Below are 24,684 nucleotides of genomic sequence, written 5' to 3' on the forward strand. Positions count from 1 at the left end.
GGAACTTTTGTGACATAAAATCTAGTACTAGAAACTAGTTAATTTTCTTGCCTACAGGTGTAAATTAATTTAGTTTCATGAAGTTTATTGGGATAAAGTTCCATGCCATTAGTGACAAATATTTCCACAATGAGCCCCATAAAAGGTTGTGGTTTGAAGGCATGGAAATCGGTTGCATCATGATGTATTTTGTGTCTCTTCATGAGACTTGTTGATGCAAAGTATTGGACCCATGAAGGTTAATCAAGGATTGCTAAGGTACACATTATTTAAGTCTTATGCTTGTAAATCTTTTCAATTTTGAATTATGATGTCGGTTTAGAGGACGAAATTTGACTACTAAAGTTTCTTTTGGGCATCAAAATTGAAATGATATGAAATTGAATTTGTTATGGATGTATAAATTCATGATAGATGCACATAATTGTTTCTGGCAGATTGCGTGTCTTGATTTAAATCCGGTGAATGACACGTCTAATGGTCACCAAATGACCTGAATTTTGGATATGTTCAACATATAGATGTCTAATATGTGTCTACAAATTTTCGTAATTTTCTGCCATGTATTTTAATTATGGTGAATTTACTAGTAGCCCATGCTCGTATAGACAGTTTTACTGGCAGATTGTGTTGGTCTTTTTGAGACGTCACCTTAGACTACTCTTTGATCCAAAACGGCTCTATATTTTTATTTTATGAAGATTACTATGTCTATTTTGATCTGTCTAATTTTGGTAGCAATCAAGCTTATAGATTAATCATGATAAATTCCAAAGTAAGTGTAACTCATTACTGAAATTCTGTTTGACAACTTTCTGTTGGTTGTTATGTCTATTTATTATGTCTAAAATATAAAGCAATTTTATTTAGGTACATTTTTGAAAGAGTGTTTGCCCAAGTGGGAGAATTAGTGAACGAAAATTGGGCTTCACACTCATTAACTTATTTGCAAGTATAAACTCCGAGAACTTAGTGGGAGTTATTCTAAAATTGTGAGCATTAAGTGGACTTGCATGAATCTATTAAAGCATTATTCTATCTTCCATGAATTTGGGTTACTCGAATATCTATAATATGTTTAAGTTACATGCGTACTTTTTCTGTTACTTGCAATCATTTGGTTTTCTCAGTTGATCATTTGTTTTGGGGCTCATAAGGACTTAGCATGAATGTGAACTTATTAAAACATATAAGATGGTTGTTGGATGCATGTTTTGTGTAACAACGGTGAATGCTTCCATTCTTAGTTATACCTTTCATTGAGGTAATATGCATTCATTGACTGAGTAAGGCTATTCCCAAAGGCATATTTTCAAAAATATGATTTAAGTATTGATTTGCAAATTAAGTAATGATGTTGCAGATCAGTGGGAGTTTGAGTTTAGTAATGCCTTACATTTGCAGATGACCTATAAGGTATGTGTAGAATCCATGTATTCATTTTAATCTCCAGTTGGATTCATTAAGTCACATTTTTCATGTGCTAGTCAATTATCTGATGAAATATATATCGGATATCAAGTTGTTATCAAATTGCATATTAAATGGCATGGCATGGTTTGTGCACTGCCTCAGTTGTGAGGATTTCCATCTTGCCCGCAGGTGTTGGAAATCACTATGAAAGTAACTGGTATGGTGCATAGATCAATGTCAAAAACATATTAATTCATCTTGCTCACAAGTGTTGAATTAATTTGTTTTATGAAGTTTTGGGATATTTTACTTGGACATGTGCCTATTTGGTATTTTCAGTTGTGTTCGTTGGCTACAAACATTGTTTGTATTGTTACTTATCTAATGAAAGTAATGCATGACTGTTTTGGAGATGTATTCACACCTGCAGGTTATGGTCGTTTCATTAGATGAAGGATATTTGCATTGGCAAACTAAAGGCTTTGAAGAAGCATAAAGTGTAACCTGTGTGTTACAATAAGGTGGACCTGAGATGATATAAAGTAAGACATTTTGGTTAATTTAAAGTTTCATCTCTTGATCATAATTTGTGTTTCATGTAAATGTGGATCTTAGCATGAGTGATTATGAAGGTTGTAGGGTTGACAAAAGCTGCATTAAGGACGAGATGTAATCACTGTTACATGGCCACTAAAGTGACATTAGTCTCCAATCTCAAGTATAAACGTGAATATTACATTTTGTAGACCAAGTGGGAGAATGTTGGATTTATCCAATATAAATCAACCTTTAAGTGGTATACTACATGTAATAGGAATGTAATATTGGAGAATAATGTTAATTGTGATTTGATCTCTTAAAGATATCAATTCTATATAAGGTGTCTTATATTGGAAATAGGATTGATGGAATCCTTAATAATATATGATTATGATATTTTACTTGAGAGCCAAGAAAGGAGAGTTTTAGCTTTCCCTTATGGATGGAATCTAAGACTTTTTGGCTAATATATAAACACCGGTCCCTGCTAACCCTAGACACGACAACTAAGGCTTCCCATAGAGCATTGTCATAAAGCTAGGAGTTTACAGAAGAGTTGGTGTTTTCTGTTTGTCACGGCAAACATAAAGATTGGAGTTTTATCGATCACGTCTTACTTGCATGGCTACTGCATCTTCGATAACTACCATTGGAATCAGGTCAGTCACTCCTTCGTTTGTGTTTTAATTGTATAACCAATAAGGCTAACATGAGTCCAATAACAACACTTGTCTATCATAAGCCTTTAGCATTTGGGTTTGGGTTAAGCTTTAATAATGGAGAATAATCGGTGATTTTGGGACATTTTAAGCTTTTAATAATTTGGATGCTTTTTCAAGAATAAACTTTAATAATTTGGATGCTTTTTCAAGAATCAAAGCCTTTAAAATTCGATGCTTCACTTAAGAATAAAAGCCTTAAGCATTTGTCTTCCAAAAAAAAAAAAAAAAAAAAGCCTTAAGCATTTGGGTTTGGGTTAAGAATAGTAATACTGGAGAATAATGGATGAGCTTGAGAGATGTTTTTTTTAAGAATAAAAAGCCTTCAAAATTCGATGCTCTGTTAGAATAAAAGCCTTTATAATTGGATTTTTTTATTTTTTATTTTATTTATTTTTTTGCAGTCTCTCTATCGGCAACTGGTGAAGAATCAGGTACCGAAAGTGAAGATCAAAGAGGAGATGGAAAAGAAGACAGAGCCGCTGAGATAAAAGCCTTGTTGGCTAGCATCAATAAGCCTTAAGCAAAGCATGTTTTTTTCCTTTAAACAGAGGTAACTGGTAAGTCATAGTTATCCACTTCTTTTGAACAGGAAATATTACGAGAAATTTCAAGAATAATGGATGAGCTTGAGACATTTAAGCTTTTAATAATTTGGATGTTTTTTTAAGAATAAAAGCCTTTAAAATTGAATTTTTGCTAAGAATAAAATCCATTTAAAATTGGATGCTCTTTTTGTACGGTCTGTCTGCAACCGGTGTGGAATCAGGTACCGAAAATGAAAGATTTGGATCCTCTCCTGAGCAGGAGATCAGGATCCTCGGGATCAAACAACATGTACCGTTGAATTTTGATCTAACGGCTACAAACAGGGGGTCCCTCTAAAAGTTATAATAATTGTAGCCGTTGGATTAAAATCCAACGGCCCATGTTGTTTGATCCCGAGGATCCTGATCTCCTGCTCAGGAGAGGATCCAAATCCGAAAATGAAGATCAAAGAGGAGATGGAGAAGAAGGCAAAGAGAGCAGATGAGATTCTAGGGATATATTTCTGTGGATTATGAGGAAGGAATTCGGAGAGGATCTCTTTTCGAGATTCTAGGGATCTTTATATCTTAGGCAATCATTATATACTGTGCGATTACAAATTATTTAAATTTTTTATTTAACATTAAACATAAATAATATCTAACGAAAATTGATTGCACGATATATAATCAACTAGATTATAATCAACTAGATTAGGGAGTTCTTAAAATTTTCACAAAAAGTAACCGAAAAGGATCTCATCCTTCGAGGGATACATACATCCACGTATCACACACTAGACACACATTTATAAATCTTCTATCACCCCCTCGAAAAAACCAAGAAGCAAAAGTTAAAAGGATCCCATCCTTTGAGGGATACATACATCCACACATCATTCACTAGACACATTTATAAAATTTCTATCACGCCTCGAAAAAACCAAGAAGCAAAAGTTAAAAAGTAAAAGTGAAAAAGATAGATGCTTTCTGTAAAGCACAACCACCAACTATTGTCCACAACTTTCCTGGAGTTTCTTCTCACTTTAACAAAAAAAAAACACAAAAGAGAGATGCTTTCTGTGAAGCACAACCACCTACTATTGTCCACAACTTCATCATCCCCACAGTCCACTGACGAAGTATATCTATATAATCTTAAGCAGGCTTTTCTACTTCCTCACCTGAAAATTTGAAACGGGATTTCTACTTCCCAACTTCCTTTTGCAAATAAGATCGAAAATGGCTTTGGTTGGAGAGGCTTTTGCCCTCTTATACAATGAATATGAATCAACTATAAAATAAAATCAAACTTGTTATTTAAAGGAGAAAAACCGAATACTTCCTAATTACTAGTTGAAATGACCACGTCACCAAACCGTGTAACGTTGCAAGAGACATTTCATGCATGTCTGCAGAATTATTGGTACAAGATCAGTGCATTAACGTGTAAGGTTTAATCATTATATGTGCTAATAGTCATATTACATTCAAAATTATTTACAGAAGCATATCAAGTGATATAAATTATCAAAATTGATTCTTTACATGAACGATATTATAATATGTGGATTAGCTGAATGACGGGTTTTATTCATAAATTTATTCTCTTGGTCAACTTAGAGTTCAGATTCATTCCAAACACGTTAGATGAAAATACAAAATCTTTACTAGGAACTAAAAATAAAAAAAGAATAGCTACAACTGTAGTTATCGTGGGGATCAAAATCAAAATCAAAATTTTGTGTTTATCATTTTCTTTTTGTATAAAACACCTCAACAATCAAGGACATTGTTCGACTCATTTGAACAAATAACAGTTTAACACGTACGGATTAATAACTCATTGAAAATATGTAGGTATAATTCATTCTGAATGCTTTTGATAGACTTTCCTAACATGACCACCACCAAAATACACAGTAAAATGTCATCCAACCGACATATTATTCCTTTACACTCTACTTTACTGAAATTTCATCAAAGCACCTCCACCAAATACCACCATGTTTGCCGTGTGTGGTCCACTGCATTATTGACCAAAAAATAGCAAGTCGTCTCACTATTCTTGAAGTAAGTTGTGCCATATAATAATCTTAACAGGCTTTGCTAGTTCTCTACTTGAATTTCACAAAGAATTTTCAGTTTTTCAACTTCAAATACTAGATCAAAAGTACTCCTTTTGCCACGAAGAGAAAATGGCTTTGGTTGGAGAGGCTTTGCTCTCCGGTTCGATCCAGGTGCTGTGCGAAAAGATTGCTTCGGGAGAGTTCGTGGACTTCTTCCGGGCAAGAAGACTCAACCATCCGCTCATGGACAAACTGAAGGTGACATTGATTACACTTCATGCAGTGCTCAACGACGCAGAGGAGAAGCATATTGTCAACCTTGCCGTCGGGATGTGGCTTGACGAGCTCAAACATGCTGTGTTCGAAGCCGAGGACTTGGTGGATGAGATCGAGACTGAAGCTTTGCGTCACGAGGTGAAAGATCAGACTAAGCAAACCCAGGTGTGCAACTTCCTCTCTACCTCTCGTAATCCTTTTAATTATAAAGGCATGAATGGTAGGATAGAGGAGTTATTTCAGAGGTTAGAACACCTTGCAGAACAGCGAAATCGCCTTGGCCTTAGAGAAGGTATTGGGCGCATGGTTTCACAAAGAACTCCCACAACTTCTGTAGTTGAGGAAGGATTCTGTCCTTATGGTAGGGATAAGGATCAAGAAAAGTTAAAAAAACTACTGCTGCTATCTGACAATGGAAGTAGCAGTAATTTTTCTGTAGTCCCTGTAGTCGGAATGGGCGGGGTTGGTAAGACAACCCTTGCTCAACTCCTTTACAATGATGAAAAAGTTAAAGAGCATTTTGACATTCATGCTTGGGTTTGTGTTTCCGAACAGTACGATGCTTTGAGGGTGATTAAGACCCTTACTGAGCAAATCACTGAGAAATCTTGTGATATCTCAGATATGAATTCCCTTGAAATTCGACTAAGGGAACAAGTAAGGAGGGAACAAGTGAGGGATATCTCAGATATGAATACCCTTGAAATTCGACTAAGGGAGCAAGTAAGGGGAAATACATTTTTATTTGTCCTAGATGACCTTTGGAATGAGAGCTATGATGACTGGGGCCGTCTACGAACTCTTTTCACTTATGGGGCGAAGGGAAGCAAGGTCATTGTAACAACAAGGAGTAGATGTGTTGCATCCATCGTGCACAATACTATTCCAATTCATGACTTGGAAAAATTGTCGGACAATGATTGCTGGTTGTTACTGGCAAAACATGCATTTAGAAATGAAAACTCCATTGCACATCCAGACTTGGAAGAAGTTGGTAAGAAAATTGCACACAAGTGCAACGGTTTGCCTTTAGCTTCAAAAACACTAGGGGGTCTCTTAGGTTGCAACCTAGACTACAAGGAATGGAATCACATACTGGAGAGCAATTTTTGGGATCTACCACACAGTAATAGTGTTCTTCCTTCTCTAAGATTGAGTTACCATTATCTTCCAAGTTACTTGAAACGATGCTTTGCTTATTGCTCAATTTTTCCAAAGGGCTATGAATTGGAAAAGGAAAATGTAATTCTACTATGGGTGGCAGAAGGTTTAATTCCACAATTAGAGAGTGGGAATACAATGGAGGAGGTTGGTGAAAGATACTTTGACGAACTGTTATCTCGATCACTGTTTCAAAGACCAAGATTGGATCCACCAAGATTCACCATGCATGATCTCATCAATGACTTGGCTATGTTTGTGTCTGGAGAGTTTTGTTTTAGGTTGGATCTGGAGCATTCACAGGAAGCTCGTAAAAGAGTTCGCCACTTCTCGTATATGAGAGGAAAATTTGATACATCTTCAAAATTTCAGCCATTAGATGGAGTGAAGTATTTGCACACATTCTTTCCAGTGTCTTTAGCACCATATGACATAAGTGACGACAAAGTATATGTAAGCAATAAGGTTCAAGATGATTTTCTGCCAACACAAAAATATTTACGGGTAATATCATTGTCAAGATATCAAAATATCAATCAGTTACCTAATTCCATTGGTAATCACATACACTTGCGCTACATCGATCTCTCTCATACGACAATTAAAAGGTTACCAGATACAGTGTGTACCCTCTACAATTTACAAACACTGTTGTTGTTAGGTTGTTATTCTCTTGTTAAACTGCCTGCAGACATGAGGAAATTAATTCATTTGCGTCATCTTGATATTGGCGGAACTCGCATAAAAAAAATGCCTGTGCATATGGGTAGATTAAAAAGCCTGAGAACACTGACAGCTTTTGTGTTGGGGAAATCTACTGGGTCAAGCATTGGAGAATTGAGGGAGTTGTCGCACCTTAGAGGAAAAATTTCTATCTTGAATCTGCAAAATGTAGTAGGTGCTATTGATGCCTTGCTGAAGGATAAGAAAGATCTCAATGAGGTAGAGTTGGCATGGGGTGATGATGTTTCCGATGATTCGGTAAAAGAGAGATATGTGCTCGAAAGACTACAACCTTCGGTAAATTTGGTGAAACTAACCATTAGGTGTTATGGTGGAATCAGTTTCCCAAGTTGGGTGGGAGACTCGTCCTTCTCCAACTTACAAGTGATGCGTCTCATTGATTGTGATAATTGCAGTTCATTGCCACCAGTTGGTCAGCTACCTGCTCTCAAAGAGTTGTATGTAGAAGGGATGAAATCAGTTGTGAGTGTTGGTGTTGAGTTGTACGGGGGAAATCAAACATTTCAATCTTTAGAGAAGCTAGAGTTTTCAAGTATGCCAGAGTGGGAGGAATGGCTGCCTAGTCCAAGTGGAGGTGAAAGTCCAGACTTTCCTCGTCTTAAGGAGTTGAAATTATCCGAGTGTCCGAAGCTGAGAGGAAACTTGCCCACTCATCTTCCTTCCTTGAAAACACTTTATGTGTACAAATGTGAGGTTCTACATGAAAACAGGGCCAGTAATACCCTGAACACTGAGTCCTTACGAGGATCTCTTGAAATACTGACAATAAGGGGATGCCCGGGTCTCTCATTGTTACTAGAGTCGACGGAGACGCTGCTGTCGCTTCAGATGCTTTGTATTACGTCTGTTGATATTAAGTGGTTGCCGCAAATGGTGCACAACAGCAATCGTCTTCAAAGTTTGACATTATGGAGATGTTCCTCACTCTTGTCGTTCCCTACAAATGGTCTGCCCACCACGCTGACGTCACTCCGAATTATATCCTGCGAGAAATTAGAATTCCTATCACGTGAGATGATGGCCACATTGACTTCCCTTCAGTCTTTGTATCTTGATGAGAGCTGTGATTCTCTGAGGTCGTTCCCTTTGGGCATTTTCCCCAAACTTTCATCTCTTGAAATAAGGGTTTGTCGGAATCTGGAATCCCTTTCTGTTGAAGGAGGAGCAGATGAAAATCTCAGCCGTCTCAACTCCCTGATTATTTGGGGATGTCCAAATCTTGTCTCTTTTCCCGACGGGGGATTGCGCACTCCCAACCTCACTTCCTTTCGAGTCGCTTACTGCGAGAATTTGAAGTTGTTGCCGGACCGAATGCACACCCTCACCGCCCTTCAACATTTGGAGATATCCAGTCTTCCAAATGTGGTGTCATTTGCACAAGGGGGTTTGCCTCCCAACCTACAATCATTTCAGATCTGCGGAGGAAGCAAATATTTCTTCCAGATGTTACAATCATTTCAGATCTTGGGAATAAGCAAAGATTTCTTCCAGACGTTACAATCATTTCAGATCTTCGGATTAAGCAAAGATTTCTTCCAGACGTTGCTCAATGAGCAGCTGCTCCCTGCCACTCTTCACACTCTCCAAATCTCTGATGTATCGAATCTGAAATCTTTGGACGGAAAGGGACTTGAGCACCTCACTTCTCTTCAACACCTAGAAATTTCAGACTGCGAGAGTCTCAAATTCCTGCCAAAAGAGGGTTTTCCGGCATCTCTTTCTTATCTGAGCATCTGGGATTGTCCTTCTCTGAAGAAGAGGTATCTGAAGAAGCGGTATGAGAAGGTAGCTCGCATTCCTTGCATAGAGATAGATGGAGAAGTCAACATCTTGTGAGCTTTCATTTCACTCTCTCCAACTCTCAACTCTCAAGACAAAAGCCAGGTACTTTTTTTTATTCATTATTAAATTGATTGTCCTCAGCAATATTCCAGCTTAAATTAGAGTTTCAGAGTCTAATCCCGATGAAATTACAGGAGAGTGGCGAGGGGAGTGAATTATTTCTAGTCTGATACTGTGGAACTACTCCTCCTGCATGACAAGAGGTAAAACCCTGGATGATGGTTTCACTGATGCAGCGAGCAAGCAAACCTGTAAAGATAGGATTATCAAATGGTGCTCTGATTTTCTGGACTGTCAAGTTTGAAATCTTTTGGACCGAAATGAACTTTCAATACCTCCCACTTTCACAATTCCTGCCTCTAGACTTCTAGACCTCAGCTCTTGTCAACAGCTATATAAAGATTGACTGTATGTGGGACTTCGTCGGTCCATAGAGAAAACTTTTGAACTGTAAAGATAGGATTATCAGAGGGAAAACGATGTTAGATTACATCAACCACTCAGGTACTTGTGTATATATATACTGCTGTGGTTTCCACATGGTGGAATGCTTACTCATCTTTCAATGCCTCTTGTCGTCTTGTGGTAGGTACATATACATATGTTTGTCTACAAACACAATGGTTGGAGAGAGCATGGGTTAATGGCACCGCTTGCTAGAATGCCAGTGTACTAGACTTGGTGGCTGGCTGCTGCGTCTACAGATTTCAGTGTAAGTAGTTGAACACTTGAGTGTAATTTGTTCTTCCTTTCGGTAACAATGTAATTCAACTATGCTATAAGTCAGGACAACACGATGGGACTAACGTATTTGTTGGCTTTATTGATGCAGATGGCAACTCTGGGATTGTAAAGATAGGATAATCTACAGCCAACGATTTAAACATGCATCAATTAGTTGTCCTTGAATGGTGCTAGCTCCAGCTATCTGGCATGAATATAATTCTCCTTTAATTGGAGGGGTAACCCCTGATATGACGTTTTTTTTTTCTATTACTTTTGTTTTAGTTTAAATATGAGAGGCATGCCTTTTCATCTTCACTTGATGTGACTCTCATCTACTAATGGGCGCATATATGCTTTTGTACAGACAGAGCACGCTCGATCTTTTGTCATGCTTACGTTTGTTGGTATTCCAGTAAATGATATTACTAGAATAAGGGGTTGGCTGGTGTGCTACGGAATTCACAAGAATGATAATTCTTACATTGAGCACTGCAGTTGAGCGGTAATTTCTTCATCTTTTGTTTTTAAGTTCCATTTGCTTGTTTTCTAAGATACATGTATCAATAATAATTTCTTCATCTTTGAATTTAGGAGTATCTTTTTAATCTGAGGTATGAAAAAGGAAAGCAGTTGAGTTGGCATCCTACTGACATGGATTTGAGAGAAAACATGCTTTTCACAGTTCGATTTAGAATGAAACAGTAGAAAGTGTGTGAAGGTATAGCTCTGCGTTCTTTTCCTACATTTTCATCAAAACTCGGCATCTACATACTCTCCTTACAGAAAAATATATTTCGCATACGTTAAATGAAATTATGCCTCTTGTTGCCGCCTATGAACATCTTTCACTGTTATATTTATTATTAAATTGATTTTCCTTAGCAACAATATTCCTACTTAAATATAAGTTTCAGAGTCTAATTCCGATGAAATTACAGGAGAATGCGATGGGAGTGACTTTTTTGTAGTATGATAGTGTGTATCTACTTGGGGTGGATACATATGATTCTCCTGCATGTGAGGGTTCTCTCATACTTGTCTCGTTTGTGGCATAACTTTCTCATCTTTCACTGTAACTGTAATCTTCAGGTAGGTCCACAGGAGATATGTTTCTCTCTACTAACACAACAGTTGAAGAGTGCCTAATGGCTGAGCTTGCTTGAATGCCAGCATGTACAATGCGTTGCTAGATTGCATTTATAATAAGGAGGATTTCACTGGTGGAAAATTGCAGATCAGCTGTAGTCAGGTAGTCGACAGCCGGCACTCCATGATCACGTCGAATCCTTATGAAAATGAATCCAGAACAAAATCGCGCTAAAGCTAGGGCGTCACCCGTAAGTGGCGCGCTGTGTGGCCCGAGCACAGTGATAAGTGAGCAAGGGTCGCTGTATCTCCATCGGCACCCGGATGCAGTGTTAAATGAGCAAGGGGGCCATAGAAACTTCTTTTCGAACGACTCCACTCAAAGTTGTTTGGGAGCATATGCTCCTATCAACTTTACCCGGGACACACAAAAGAAGTACTTTGATCCTATTAGACGGGGGAGGGTGAAGAAGCTAGGACAGAAGGGTAGAGTTCAAGAGAGCAAAATGCGTTTAGGAACGTGGAATATAGGAACCTTAACGGGGGGAAAATCTATGGAAGTAGTGGAAGTTATGGTGAGGAGAAGGATAAATATTATGTGCCTACAAGAAACTAAGTGGGTTGGTAGTAAGGCAAATGATCTAGAAAACTCAGGGTTTAAACTTTGGTATTCGGGCACAAATAGAACGAGAAACGGTGTTGGCATCATCGTGGACAAGACCTTGGTACAAGATGTTGTAGATGTCAAGAGAGTAGGAGATAGAATCATGGCAATCAAGATTGTAATAGGACAAGAACTTATCAATGTGATTAGTGCGTACGCACCTCAAGTAGGGTTGGATACGAGTTCGAAGGAGAAATTTTGGGAAGACTCTGGAGACTTGGTGCAAGGAATTGCTCAGACGGAGAAATTATTTATAGGAGGAGATTTAAATGGACACGTGGGCAGGGAGACAGGCAACTATGGAGGTTTTCATGGTGGCCATGGTTTTGGGGAGAGAAACGAGGGTGGGGAAGCCATCTTGGATTTTGCAATGGCATATGATCTCTTCTTAGCCAACACCTTCTTTAAGAAGAGAGAAGAACATGTGATCACCTACAAGAGTGGGTCGTCAAAAACACAAATAGATTTTCTTCTAATGAGGAAAGGGGATCGTATAACTTGTAAGGATTGCAAAGTTATACCAGGAGAGAGCGTGGCTAATCAACATCGCTTATTGGTGATGGATGTACATATCAAAAGAGTAAGACAAAAGAACAAGACTTGGAAGTGCACAAGGACTAGATGGTGGAATCTAAAAGAAGAAAAACAAGCCATTTTCAAAGAGAAGGTAATCACCCAATGTGTGTGGGATAGAGAGGGAGAAGCTAGCCAAATGTGGGATTCCATGGCTAGTTGTATCCGAAAAGTAGCAAAAGAGGTATTAGGAGAGTCCAAGGGCTTTGCCCCACACCAAAAGGAATCTTGGTGGTGGAATGAGGAGGTACAAACAAAGGTGAAGGCTAAGAAGGAATGTTGTAAAGCCTTATACAAGGAGAGGACCGATGAAAATGGTGAAAGGTATAGAAAAGCGAAGCAAGAGGCGAAGAAAGCTGTCAGAGAAGCTAAGTTAGCGGCTTACGACGATATGTATAAACGACTAGATACCAAAGAAGGAGAGTTGGATATCTATAAACTATCTAGAGCAAGGGAAAAGAAGACAAGGGACCTAAACCAAGTGAGGTGCATCAAGGATGAGGATGGAAAGGTTCTTGCTACAGAGAACGCGGTTAAAGACAGATGGAGAGGTTATTTTCATAATCTTTTCAATGAAGGACATGAAATGAGTGCTTCTTTAGGGGAGTTGAGTAACTCAGAAGAGTGTAGAAACTACTCTTTTTATCGTCGAATCCGGAAGGAAGAAGTGGTTGTAGCTTTGAAGAAGATGAAGCATAAAAAAGCAATAGGCCCAGACGATATACCAATCGAAGTGTGGAAACTTTTGGGAGAGACAGGTATAACATGGCTCACTGACCTTTTCAATAGGATTTTGAAAACGAAGAAGATGCCAAATGAGTGGCGAACGAGCACTTTGGTGCCTATCTACAAGAATAAGGGCGACGTACAAAATTGCATGAACTATAGGGGTATTAAGCTAATGAGTCATACAATGAAGCTCTGGGAGAAAGTCATTGAGCATAGATTGAGGCAAGAGACACGGGTTTCGGACAACCAATTCGGGTTCATGCCAGGGCGCTCAACCATGGAGGCAATCTATCTCTTACGAAGATTGATGGAAAGATATAGAGATGGGAAAAAGGATTTACACATGGTCTTTATAGATTTGGAAAAAGCGTATGATAGGGTCCCAAGAGACATTCTTTGGAGGATTTTAGAGAAGAAAGGAGTACGAGTAGCATATATCCAAGCTATAAAGGATATGTATGAAGGAGCAAAGACTGCCGTAAGAACTCATGAAGGACAAACCGAAAGCTTTCCCATAACTGTAGGATTACATCAAGGCTCATCCTTAAGTCCTTACCTTTTTGCGTTGGTAATGGATAAGTTAACAGGACATATTCAAGATGATATTCCTTGGTGTATGCTTTTCGCAGACGATATAGTGTTGATAGATGAAACTCAGGAAGGGGTAAATGCAAAGCTTAACCTTTGGAGAGAAGTGTTGGAATCTAAAGGTCTTCGCCTAAGCCGATCAAAGACAGAATATATGGAGTGCAAGTTCAGTGCAAATGGAGGCCAAAACGAGTTAGGGGTGAGGATCGGAGATCAAGAAATACCAAAGAGCGACCGTTTTCGTTACCTAGGATCTATCTTGCAAAAGAACGGAGAATTAGATGGAGATCTCAACCATAGAATACAAGCTGGATGGATGAAGTGGAAGAGTGCATCCGGCGTGTTATGTGACCGCCGTATGCCACTGAAGCTCAAGGGAAAATTTTATAGGACGGCAATAAGGCCGGCGATGCTGTATGGCACAGAATGTTGGGCGGTGAAACATCAACACGTACACAAAATGGGTGTAGCGGAGATGAGGATGCTTCGTTGGATGTGTGGGCACACGAGAAAGGATAAGATTAGGAATGAGGATATCCGGGGTAAAGTAGGAGTAGCCGAAATTGAAGGAAAGATGAGAGAAAATCGGTTACGGTGGTTTGGACATGTGCAAAGAAGGCCTACTGACGCTCCGATTAGAAGATGCGACTATGGGACAGAGGTTCAAGGCCGAAGGGGTAGAGGAAGACCTAGGAAAACTTTGGAAGAGACTCTAAGAAAAGACTTAGAGTACTTGGATGGCGTTCTAAGATTCATATAGCCGATCCCACTCAGTGACTTGGATTTTCCAAGTCTCCAACCGAGAAGTTTTCCTCACTCGGAAAATTAAGGGAACACTACCCCAACCTACATGTTCCACTCAGAAAGCTTCAACATACAAGCTTCAACAAAAGAAAATTCAAAGAACTTAGCGAAGAAGGCTTTGGTGTTTTTAACACAGTACGTTGAAATGAAGGAAAGCTTATTTATTGATATCCCCAATAAGCTACAAATATGTACATATACATGAGTCAAAATAAACACACAAGAGGGAGCCTTCATAAAGGTTGCTTAGGAGAAGTCTCAGCAGTCGGTAGAGCCCCAGAAAGAGAAGGCACCGGAGGGGGATCATTTGGAGCCTCAGTACTGGACTGAACCCTAGAAGGAGGAGGCATCAGAGGTTGATCATTTGGAGCTTCATTAAGCGGTACAGCCCCAGAAGACGAAGGCAATAAATGCCTTTGGAACAAACCCACAAATCTTTGATGATCAAGTAAAACCTGACCATCAGTTTCCTTCATCTGGTCAAGCTTCCTCTTCATGTTTGTAGCATAGTCATGTGCGAGCCGGTGCAACTGTTTATTCTCATGCTTGAGCCCTCTAATCTCCTGTTTGAGACTCATCACTTCAGCCGCCAATGATTCAACTTGGCGGGTTAGAGCAAATAGGCGTTGGGCCATATTAGACACAGAACCTGCACACTGAACACTGAGAGCCAGCGAATCCTTAACAGCTAACTCATCAGACCGTTTGGAAAGTAGTCTGTTATCTTTGGGAGTGAAAAGGTTCCTGGACACCACCGCAGCGGTCATATCATTCTTCATCACGGAATCCCCAACGGTAAGAGGACCAGTAGGGGAGACGAAGGATGGGCGCCATATGTTGTCTGGAGAAGGCGGGGCTGCCTCTTCAACAAGGTTCAAGTCAAAACGACGGTCGGAGGGGCCAGACATTTTCAAAGTTGTTGAAGAGAGAAGTGGTCGGACAAATCAAGATCTTAGAAGTGCAAGAATGAAGCTTCTATTGGTGGAGATTCAAGTGTGCTTTGGAACTTAATGCCAGCCCCTATAAAAATCTGCACTCGACGGAGCTTCAGAAATCGAAGAGGCGCCTGCTCAAAAATCGAAGAGGCGTTTGCTTTCTCAAAAGCTGGGCTGCTTAGAGATCACGAGGGTTGATCTCAGAAATCGAAGAGGCGTTTGCTTTCTCAAAAGTTGGGCTGCTCAAAGACCACGAAGGCCGATCTCAGAAATCGAAGAGGCGCTCGTTTTCTCAAAAGCTGGGCTACCCAGAGACCACGAGGGCCGATCTCAGAAATCGAAGAGGCACCTACTTTTCCAGCCTTGTCAGCACCTGTCACACGCACACTCAGCTTTGCGGAAATTATGGGCATTCTGTCGAAGACTTCTGGGGAAGTAGAAAACACATGAATCTTACTGTTCAATCACCCACTTCCCACACGCAACAATAGCTCATGGGTACCACAGATAACTTTGCCAAAGTTGAGCACGTGAAGCTTGCAGCTCCCACTACATCGCTCTGACCAAGAAGGGTAAAAGAATAGCAAAGAAACAGCACTAACAAAGTTTAGACCCATAAATTTTGAAGGTCTAGCTACCATATTATTACCCACAAGGGTAAAGGAACAGTACCACTGCTGGATAATTGGAAAGTCCCTGTGTGTCAACCTCTGTGCTTCGTGGCAAGGTAGACTAGCAAACATGCCCAACCTTTACTCACATTCGAGAAAACACTCCCAATAAGATTGCTTGCTCCAAAATCGAAGAGGCACCGTCCTCCGAATCTCGAGAGCCAGACTCCCAACATGACTACTTTCTTAAAAATCGAAGAGAGGGTAAAGGAACAGTACCATTGCTGGATAATTGGAAAGTCCCTGTGTGTCAACCTCTGTGCTTCGTGGCAAGGTAGACTAGCAAACATGCCCAACCTTTACTCACATTCGAGAAAACACTCCCAACAAGATTGCTTGCTTCACAATCGAAGAGGCACCGCCCTCCGAATCTCGAGAGCCAGACTCCCAACATGATTACTTTCTCAAAAATCGAAGAGACTGCTCCCCGAATCTTCGAGAGCCAGACCCCCAGCATGATTGCTTTCTCAAAAATCGATGAGGCATCGTTCTCCGAATCAATCGAAGAGGCGCTCGCTTTCTCAAAAGCTGGGCTGCTCAGAGACCACGAGGGCCGATCTCAGAAATCGAAGAGGCACCTACTTTTTTAGCCTTGTCAGCACCTGTCACACGCACACCCAGCTTTGCAGAAATTATGGGCATTCTGTCGAAGACTTCTGGTGAAGTAGAAAGCACATGAATCTTACTGTTCAATCACCCACTTCCCACACGCAACAATAGCTCATGGGTACCACAGATAACTTTGCCAAAGTTCTCTGCCAAAGTTGAGCACGTGAAGCTTGCAGCTCCCACTACATCGCTCTGACCAAGAAAGGTAAAAGAATAGCAAAGAAACAGCACTAACAAAGTTTAGACACATAAATTTTGAAGGTCTAGCTACCATATTATTACCCACAAGGGTAAAGGAACAGTACCACTGCTGGATAATTGGAAAGTCCCTGTGTGTCAACCTCTGTGCTTCGTGGCAAGGTAGACTAGCAAACATGCCCAACCTTTACTCACATTCGAGAAAACACTCCCAACAAGATTGCTTGCTCCAAAATCGAAGAGGCACCGTCCTCCGAATCTCGAGAGCCAGACTCCCAACATGACTACTTTCTCAAAATCGAAGAGAGGGTAAAGGAACAGTACCATTGCTGGATAATTGGAAAGTCCCTGTGTGTCAACCTTTGTGCTTCGTGGCAAGGTAGACTAGCAAACATGCCCAACCTTTACTCACATTCGAGACAACTCCCAACAAGATTGCTTGCTCCAAAATCGAAGAGGCACCGCCCTCCGAATCTCGAGAGCCAGACTCCCAACATGATTACTTCCTCAAAAATCGAAGAGACACTGCTCTCCGAATCTCGAGAGCCAGACCCCCAGCATGATTGCTTTCTCAAAAATCGAAGAGGCATCGTACTCCGAATCTCGAGAGCCAGATACCACATACCACTTTTTTCAAAGTGCTCTGACAGAGTTAAAATATGTGAGACTGGCAGCTCCCACTACCGTGCTATGACCAAGCAGGGTAAAGGAATAGCATTACTACTTGTTGTTAGGGAGACTCCTATATATGTCGACCTCCATCCCCAACGGACAGGCAGACCTGCAAAAATGCTCAACCCTTCATCATATCTGAGAGGGCACTCCCAACGAAGCCTTTCGAAATATTCAGCTTTCTTTCCCCTCGATAATACCTCTGCAAACAAGCTATACTAGAGCAAGAATATCTCATATCATCAGGGTTAAAAGCAAGAGTATCCCATATCATGCTTTTTCCCTGTCTTTTCCTTTGGCCTTGTTTTTACCTGCAAGACAAGGAGAAAGAGAGCAATCAGTCAGCACTTGGAATCAAGCTTCCAGCCAGGAACTGACTGCCTGGAACCCCTTACCTGATTACTTACCTGGCATTGCTCTCGAGTACTCATCTTCAACATCTTATGTTTCCAGGGAAGATTCCGCATCTGCTTGAGGAACAGATAGGGCAAGTGCGAAGGATACAAGGAAGCATGTGGAGACAAGCGTAACAGCACACGTGCCGATACATCCATTACTCTGTCAAAAGCAAAAGTATCCCATATCAGCAGGGTGGAACGTACTCTAGATTTGATGGACTTGTTTTGACCCTCAAATTCTCCAGTCGGCCTTATACTCTGGAGGAAACCAGAAAACCCTTCAGCTCAGTTCAAGAATAAGCCTGTGGAAAGTTACTTCTTCAAAAGCAAAAGTATCTCATATCATCTCTTCTCATTTTTCTTCTCTTTATCCTTCATGCTGCTGCAAGATGGGGAGAAGGTGAACAATCAGTCGGAGCTCTGATTGCTTACCTTGTCTGTCACCTCTTTCAGCAGACCCCCTAGCTCGGCGACTTGGGGGACTCCTACTACATGGTTTGTATCGCGCTTGACCAAGCCTGAAACTACAGGTAAGCTTCAAGTGAAATTGATACATTACCTTGTGCATCTCCACCAGTTAAAGATACCACCCCTGGATGGAGGAAGAGTACTTCCAGAGAAGATGCCACATCTACCTATGAGACAGATAAGGCAAGTCAAGACGACACCACACTCCGATACTTAGAAGTTTCGTGATTACGAGATCATTCTCCCATAATATTTCCTAATGTCATTTGTAATAAATCATTCACTTGTACTCACTAAAGGAGAGCTTGAACCTATGTACTTGTGTAAACCCTTCACAATTAATGAGAACTCTTCTATTCCGTGGACGTAGCCAATCTGGGTGAACCACGTACATCTTGTGTTTGCTTTCCTATCTCTATCCATTTATATACTTATCCACACTAATGACCGGAGCAATCTAGCGAAGATCACAAAAAGCGACCGTTTTCGCTACCTAGGATCTATCTTGCAAGAGAACGGAGAATTACATGGAGATCTCAACCATAGAATACGAGCTGGATGGATGAAGTGTAAGAGTGCATCCGGCGTGTTGTGTGACCATCGTAGGCCACTGAAGCTCAAGGGAAAATTTTATAGGACGGCAATAAGGCCAGCGATGTTGTATGGCACAGAATGTTGGGCGGTGAAGCATCAACACGTACACAAAATGGGTGTAGCGGAGATGAGGATGCTTCGTGGGATGTGTGGGCACACGAGAAATGATAAGATTGGGAATGAGGATATCCGAGGTAAAGTAGGAGTAGCCGAAATTGTAGGAAAGATGAGAGAAAATCGGCTTCGGTGATTTGGACATGTGCAAAGAAGGCCGACTGACGCTCCGGTTCGAAGATGTGACTACGGGACAGAGGTTCAGGGCCGAAGGGGTAGAGGAAGACCTAGGAAAACTTTGGAAGAGACTCTAAGAAAAGACTTAGAGTACTTGGATCTAACGGAGGACATGACACAAAACCGAGCGCAATGGCGTTCTAGGATTCATATAGCCGACCCCACTTAGTGGGAAAAGGCTTTGTTGTTGTTGTTGTATATTGCATTTATATATCAGTCTTTTTCTTTGACAGTTCAATTCAACTATATACTAAATCAGGACAATGTGATGGTAGTAGCAGGTATATTGGTTTCATTGATGCGGTGAGCAAACAGAGGAAACCTGTAAAGATAGGATTATTAAATGGTGCTCTGGTTTTCTGTCAAGTTTGAAATCTTTGGACAGAAATGGACATTCAACAGGGACCTGCAGACCTCAGTTCTCGTCAACATCTATATAAAGATTGAATGTATGTTGGACTTCATCGGCCCAGAGAGAAATCTATTGAACTGTAAAGATAGGATTATCAGAGGGCAAATGATGTTAGCTTACATCAACCACTCAGGTACTTATGTATATATATGACCACTTGCGTTTAATTTTGTTAAATTACTTTTTAGCAGTATAATGCAACTGTGCTACCCTTTCTTCTTTCTCTTATTTTTCATTTCTCCCCTAACATTTACATGTTTCTTGAAATTTCAGGACAGTTTCATCAAATATAATAGCAACCGGTTTTAGCTTACATATCAATTACTAGTTGTTGATTGGTGCGGCGGCAATCTCTCGCATATATGATTCACCCTGCATGGGCTCCTTGATGATGTTTTTGTTTCTCCGATGTACTGCTGTGGTTTCCATACGGCGGAATGCTCACTCATCTTTCAATGCCTCTGTCATCTTGAGGTAGGTTATACACAAATGTTTATATACAAACACAATGGTTGAAGAGAGCATGGCTTATTGGCACCGCTTTCTAGAATGTCACTGTTACTTGACTCATTGGCTGTCTGCTACTGCGCCTACAGATTTCAGTGTGAGCAGTTGAACACTTTAGTGTAACGATGGGACTAACATATATGTCGGCTTTATTGATGCAGATGGCAACTCGGGAATTGTAAAGAAAGGATCATCTACTGCCAACAATTTAAACATGCATCAATTAGTTGTCCTTGAATGGTGCTACTCCAGCTATCTGGCATGAATATAATTCTCCTTTAATCGGAGAGGTAACCCCTCGAATGATGTTTTTTTTTTACCTTTCTAAATACTGTTTATAGTTTAAATACGAGAGGCATGCATTTTCATCTTCTCTTGACGTCACTCTCATCTTCGCATGGGTGCAGATTTGTACAAACAAAGTGGTTGAACAGCGCGCTTGATACTTGTAGCACTGTCATCATGCTTGCATTTGTTGATATTCCAGTAAATGAGCTTTCCACCACTCTTTTGTTTTAAGTTCCGTTTGCTTGTTTTAAAGATAACCATTACTGACCAGAAAGACACCAAAATCTCCTTTAGGTGCTTCAACTGCGGTATAGGTAGAAGATGCTGGTACGGAAAAATCTTCTTCATCTTTGAATTTAGGAGTATCTTGTTAAGCTGAGTATGAAAAGGGAAAGCAGTTGAGAGTTGGCATCCTATTGAAATGGATTTGAGAGAAAATATGCTTTTCACTTTGGAGTTAGAATGAAACGGTAGAAAGCATGTGAAGGTAAAGCTCTGTGTTCTTTTCCTACATTTTCATCAAAACTCAGAATCCGCATAGTCTCCTTAAAGAATAATATATATCACATACTTTAAAAGAAATTGTGCCTATTGTTGCTGCGTATGAACATCTTTTCTCCCGGAAGTGATCCAAAGGAACTGAGAGGTTATAGCATTCTTCTCACCATTGTGGATTTCATGAGAAATCAAGAGAATATTGAAAGTTGCATCTGGACTCGGAGGTTTGTTTTCTGTATATTAGCATGCGTGATGTCTTGTGATGTCGTGTGACTTGCATAGCAAGTTAACAAACGAAGAAAAAAATTATTTGAACATTGCAGATTCACTCACTATATATGTAGGCGATCATTTGATTGGTTAACCAATCTAGAGGAAGTCTGGAAGATGCCATGGGGAAATAGTCGGTGATACGCCTTAACCCAAGTTTGATGGGGAAAGTTGGAGCAACGTGCTTTCAATTTTAGAAACCTTCTTGGTAAGTAGCAACTCAACCGTGGTAGTGCTTCGTGTACATTACCGCACATAGCAGAAAAGTTCCCCATCGTTAAGGTGTCCATTCATTGTTTCCCTTAATAGTATTTGCTTTTCTGAATCGTATGAGCTAAATGCACACTTTGTTGCTGCCTGTGCAGCCAAGTGCACGCGGGGGAGTTCATTTTCCTCCACCAGGTACGCTGAGGCCAGAGCACTACGTCGTTGGCTGCGGATGGTGGCTGATTTGGAAGCTGCAGCTGTGGAAGTGGAGAGTAATTCTAAGGGCTTGTCTCTCTTCGACAATTTCGGATTGAATTTTGTGAGAGACTGAGGCCTTCAGTGGAATGGGGATTGCAAGGGCTAGTCTCTCTTCGACAATTTCGGATCGAAGGAACCAAGGATCTGCTGGAGACGTTGCTCAATGAACAGCTGCTCCCTGCCACTCTTCACACTCTCCAAATCTCTCATGTTTGGTATCTGAAATCTTTGGACGGAAAGGGACTTGAGCACCTCACTTCTCTTCAAAAGCTACAAATTTCAAAGTGCGAAAGTCTCAAATTCCTGCCAAAAGAGGGTTTTCCGGAATCTCTTTCTTATCTGAACATCTGGGGTTGTCCTTCTCTGAAGAAGAGGTATCTGAAGAAGAGGTATGAGAACATAGCTCGCATTCCTTGCATAGAGATAGATGGAGAAGTCAACATCTTGTGAGCTTTCATTTCACTCTCTCCAACTCTCAACTCTCAACTCTCAACTCTCAAGACAAAAGCCAGGTACTATTTTATTTATTATTAAATTGATTGTCCTCAGCAATATTCCAGCTTAAATTAAAGTTTCAGAGTTTAATTATGATGAAATTACAGGAGAGTGGGAGGGGAGTGAATTATTTGTAGTCTGATACTGTGGAACTACTTGGGGGTGGATATATATGACTCTCCTGCATGACAAGAGGTAAAACCCTGGATGATGGTTTTCTCATACTTCTCTCGTTTGCGACATAACTCTAATCTTGTGGTAGGTGTGATGGGACTAACAGATATATCGGTTTCACTGATGCAGCGAGCAAGCAAACCCATAAAGATAGGATTATCAAATGGTGCTCTGGTTTTCTGGACTGTCAAGTTTGAAATCTTTTGGACGGAAATGGACTTACAACGCCTCCCACTTGCAATTCCTGCCGGGACTTGAACCTCTAGACCTCAGCTCTCTTCAACAGCTATATAAGGATTGAATGTATGCGGGACTTCGTCGATCCAGAGAGAAAACTATTGAACTGCAAAGATAGGATTATCAGGGGGAAAACGATGTTAGCTTACATCAACCACTCAGGTACTTGTGTATATATATACTGCTGTGGTTTCCATATGACGGAATGCTTACTCATATTTCAATGCCTCTGTCATCTTGTGGTAGGTGCATATACATATGTTTCTCTGCAAACACAATGGTTGGAGAGAGCATGGCTTATTGGCATCGGTTGCTAGAATGCCAGTGTTACTAGACTTGGTGGCTGGCTGCTGCATCTACGGATTTCAGTGTAAGTAGTTGAACACTTGGAGTGCAATTTGTGCTTCCTTTATGTATCATTGTAATTCAACTATGCAATCAGTCAGGACAATTCGATGGGACCAACGTATTTGTCGGCTTTATTGATGCAGATGGCAAACTCTGGAAATGTAAAGAGAGGATTATCTACAGCCAACGATTTAACATGCATCAATTAGTTGTCCTTGAATGGTGCTAGCTCCAGCTATCTGGCATGAATATAATTTTACTTACGTTGGAGAGGTAACCCCTGGAGTGCTGTTTTTTCTAATGCTGTTGTAGTTTGAATATGAGAGGCATGCCTTTTTATCTTCTCTTGATGTCACTCTCATCTACGAATGGGTGCAGATATGCTTTTGTACAGACAGAGTGGTGGAACAGCTCGCTTGATCCTTGTAGCACTATTCTCATGCTTGCGTTGGTATTCCAGTAAATAATATTACTAGAATAAGTGGTTGGCTGGTGTGCTACTGATTTCACAAGAATGATAATTCTTACGTTGAGCACTGCAGACGAGCTGTAATTGAGCTTTCCACCACTCTCTTGTTTTAAGTTCTATTTGCTTGTTTTCTAAGATAAATGTATCCATAATAATTTCTTCATCTTTGAATTTAGGAGTATCTTGTTAAGCTGAGGTATGAAAAAGGGAAGCAGTTGAGTTGGCATCCTATTGAAATGGATTTGAGAGAAAACGTGCTTTTCACAGTTCGATTCAGAATTAAACTGTAGAAAGCGTGTGAAGGTAAAGCTCTGCGTTCTTTCCCGCTCTTGAGGAAGATGCAGTGGAGAAATAGATGATGCTTCGCCTTAACCCAAGTTTGATGGGTAAAGTTGGAGCAGCGGGCTCTTAAATTTAGAAACCTTCTTGGTAAGTAGCAACTCAACCGTAGTAATGCTTCATGTATATTATCGCACATAGCAGCAAAATTTCCCAATCGCTAAGGGGTCCATTCATTGTTTCTCTTAATATATAGTATTTGTTTTTCTGATTCTAATGCAGTCAAATGCACACTTTGTTGCTGCCTGTGCAGCCAAGTGCGTGCGTGTGGAGTTCGTTTTCCTCTACCACGTACATTGAGGCCAGAGCCCTACGTCGTTGGCTGCCGATGGTGGCTGATTTGGAGGCTGCTGCTGTGGAAGTGGAGAGTCATTGCACTCTAGCTTTGGCAGGGCTGTTGCAAAAGGAGGAGGATTATTCTGCGTCTGGCCCAATATTATGTGAGACGAGAGGCCTAAAAGGTTGCACATAGACTTGCACGATATCAAGAGTTGCTATAGTTTGACGACTCCCCTGGACATTATTTTGGATGTTTTAGTTAATAGAAGCTAGACCGTCGTATCTTGTAAATTGTTGGTGCGTGGTACTCTTTTTCCTTCAGTTGGGTTGAAATTCCCAACAAGGTTTTGATGAGGCCACTCTTCGACACCCTATCGTCTTGTACATTATTCTTTCGATGGTAACAACTAGCACACTTTTAGTTAAAAAGCAAATTCCTTTTTGGGTTCAGACCCTAAAAAACTTTAATCTTAGTAATAGTTGAGGTTTTTGTCGATTTGTCCCCTTCCTCGAACTTGAATGCCGATCACCTTTCTGAACTTTTACAATTACAAGTTTTCCCTCGTACAATTGCCAAGTGCTATCCACATGACCAGGATGGATGAA

General features: G+C 40.5%; 1 protein-coding gene across 8 annotated transcripts; it reads left to right on the forward strand.

Annotated features, from left to right (window-relative positions):
- The first annotated feature begins 5,258 nt into the window (after positions 1-5,258).
- LOC103418665 (putative disease resistance RPP13-like protein 1) lies at positions 5,259-24,642 on the forward strand. 8 transcript variants are annotated; one of them, XM_070817997.1, is made up of 12 exons: positions 5,260-9,333; positions 9,426-9,795; positions 9,881-10,003; positions 10,124-10,253; positions 10,382-10,519; positions 10,609-10,735; positions 11,107-11,266; positions 19,576-19,842; positions 19,983-20,183; positions 20,378-20,506; positions 20,624-20,702; positions 20,799-20,892. In XM_070817997.1, the coding sequence occupies exon 1, from the start codon at positions 5,398-5,400 to the stop codon at positions 9,283-9,285; it is 3,888 nt and encodes a 1,295-aa protein (XP_070674098.1). In that variant the 5' UTR covers positions 5,260-5,397; the 3' UTR covers positions 9,286-9,333; positions 9,426-9,795; positions 9,881-10,003; positions 10,124-10,253; positions 10,382-10,519; positions 10,609-10,735; positions 11,107-11,266; positions 19,576-19,842; positions 19,983-20,183; positions 20,378-20,506; positions 20,624-20,702; positions 20,799-20,892. The 8 variants fall into 8 exon arrangements, 7 of the variants coding, with proteins under 7 accessions (XP_070674099.1, XP_070674098.1, XP_070674094.1 ...); XM_070817993.1 differs by having other exon boundaries at positions 19,579-19,842; XM_070817996.1 differs by lacking the exon at positions 11,107-11,266 and having other exon boundaries at positions 19,573-19,842.
- Positions 24,643-24,684: the final 42 nt, after the last annotated feature.

The sequence above is a fragment of the Malus domestica genome, chromosome 03 (genome assembly GCF_042453785.1).
Source record: "Malus domestica chromosome 03, GDT2T_hap1".
NCBI lineage: Eukaryota > Viridiplantae > Streptophyta > Magnoliopsida > Rosales > Rosaceae > Malus > Malus domestica.

Coding starts and splice junctions, on each gene's coding strand:
- LOC103418665 (XM_070817998.1), top strand. CDS start 5,398: ATGGCTTTGGTTGGAGAGGCTTTGCTCTCCGGTTCGATCCAGGTGCTG.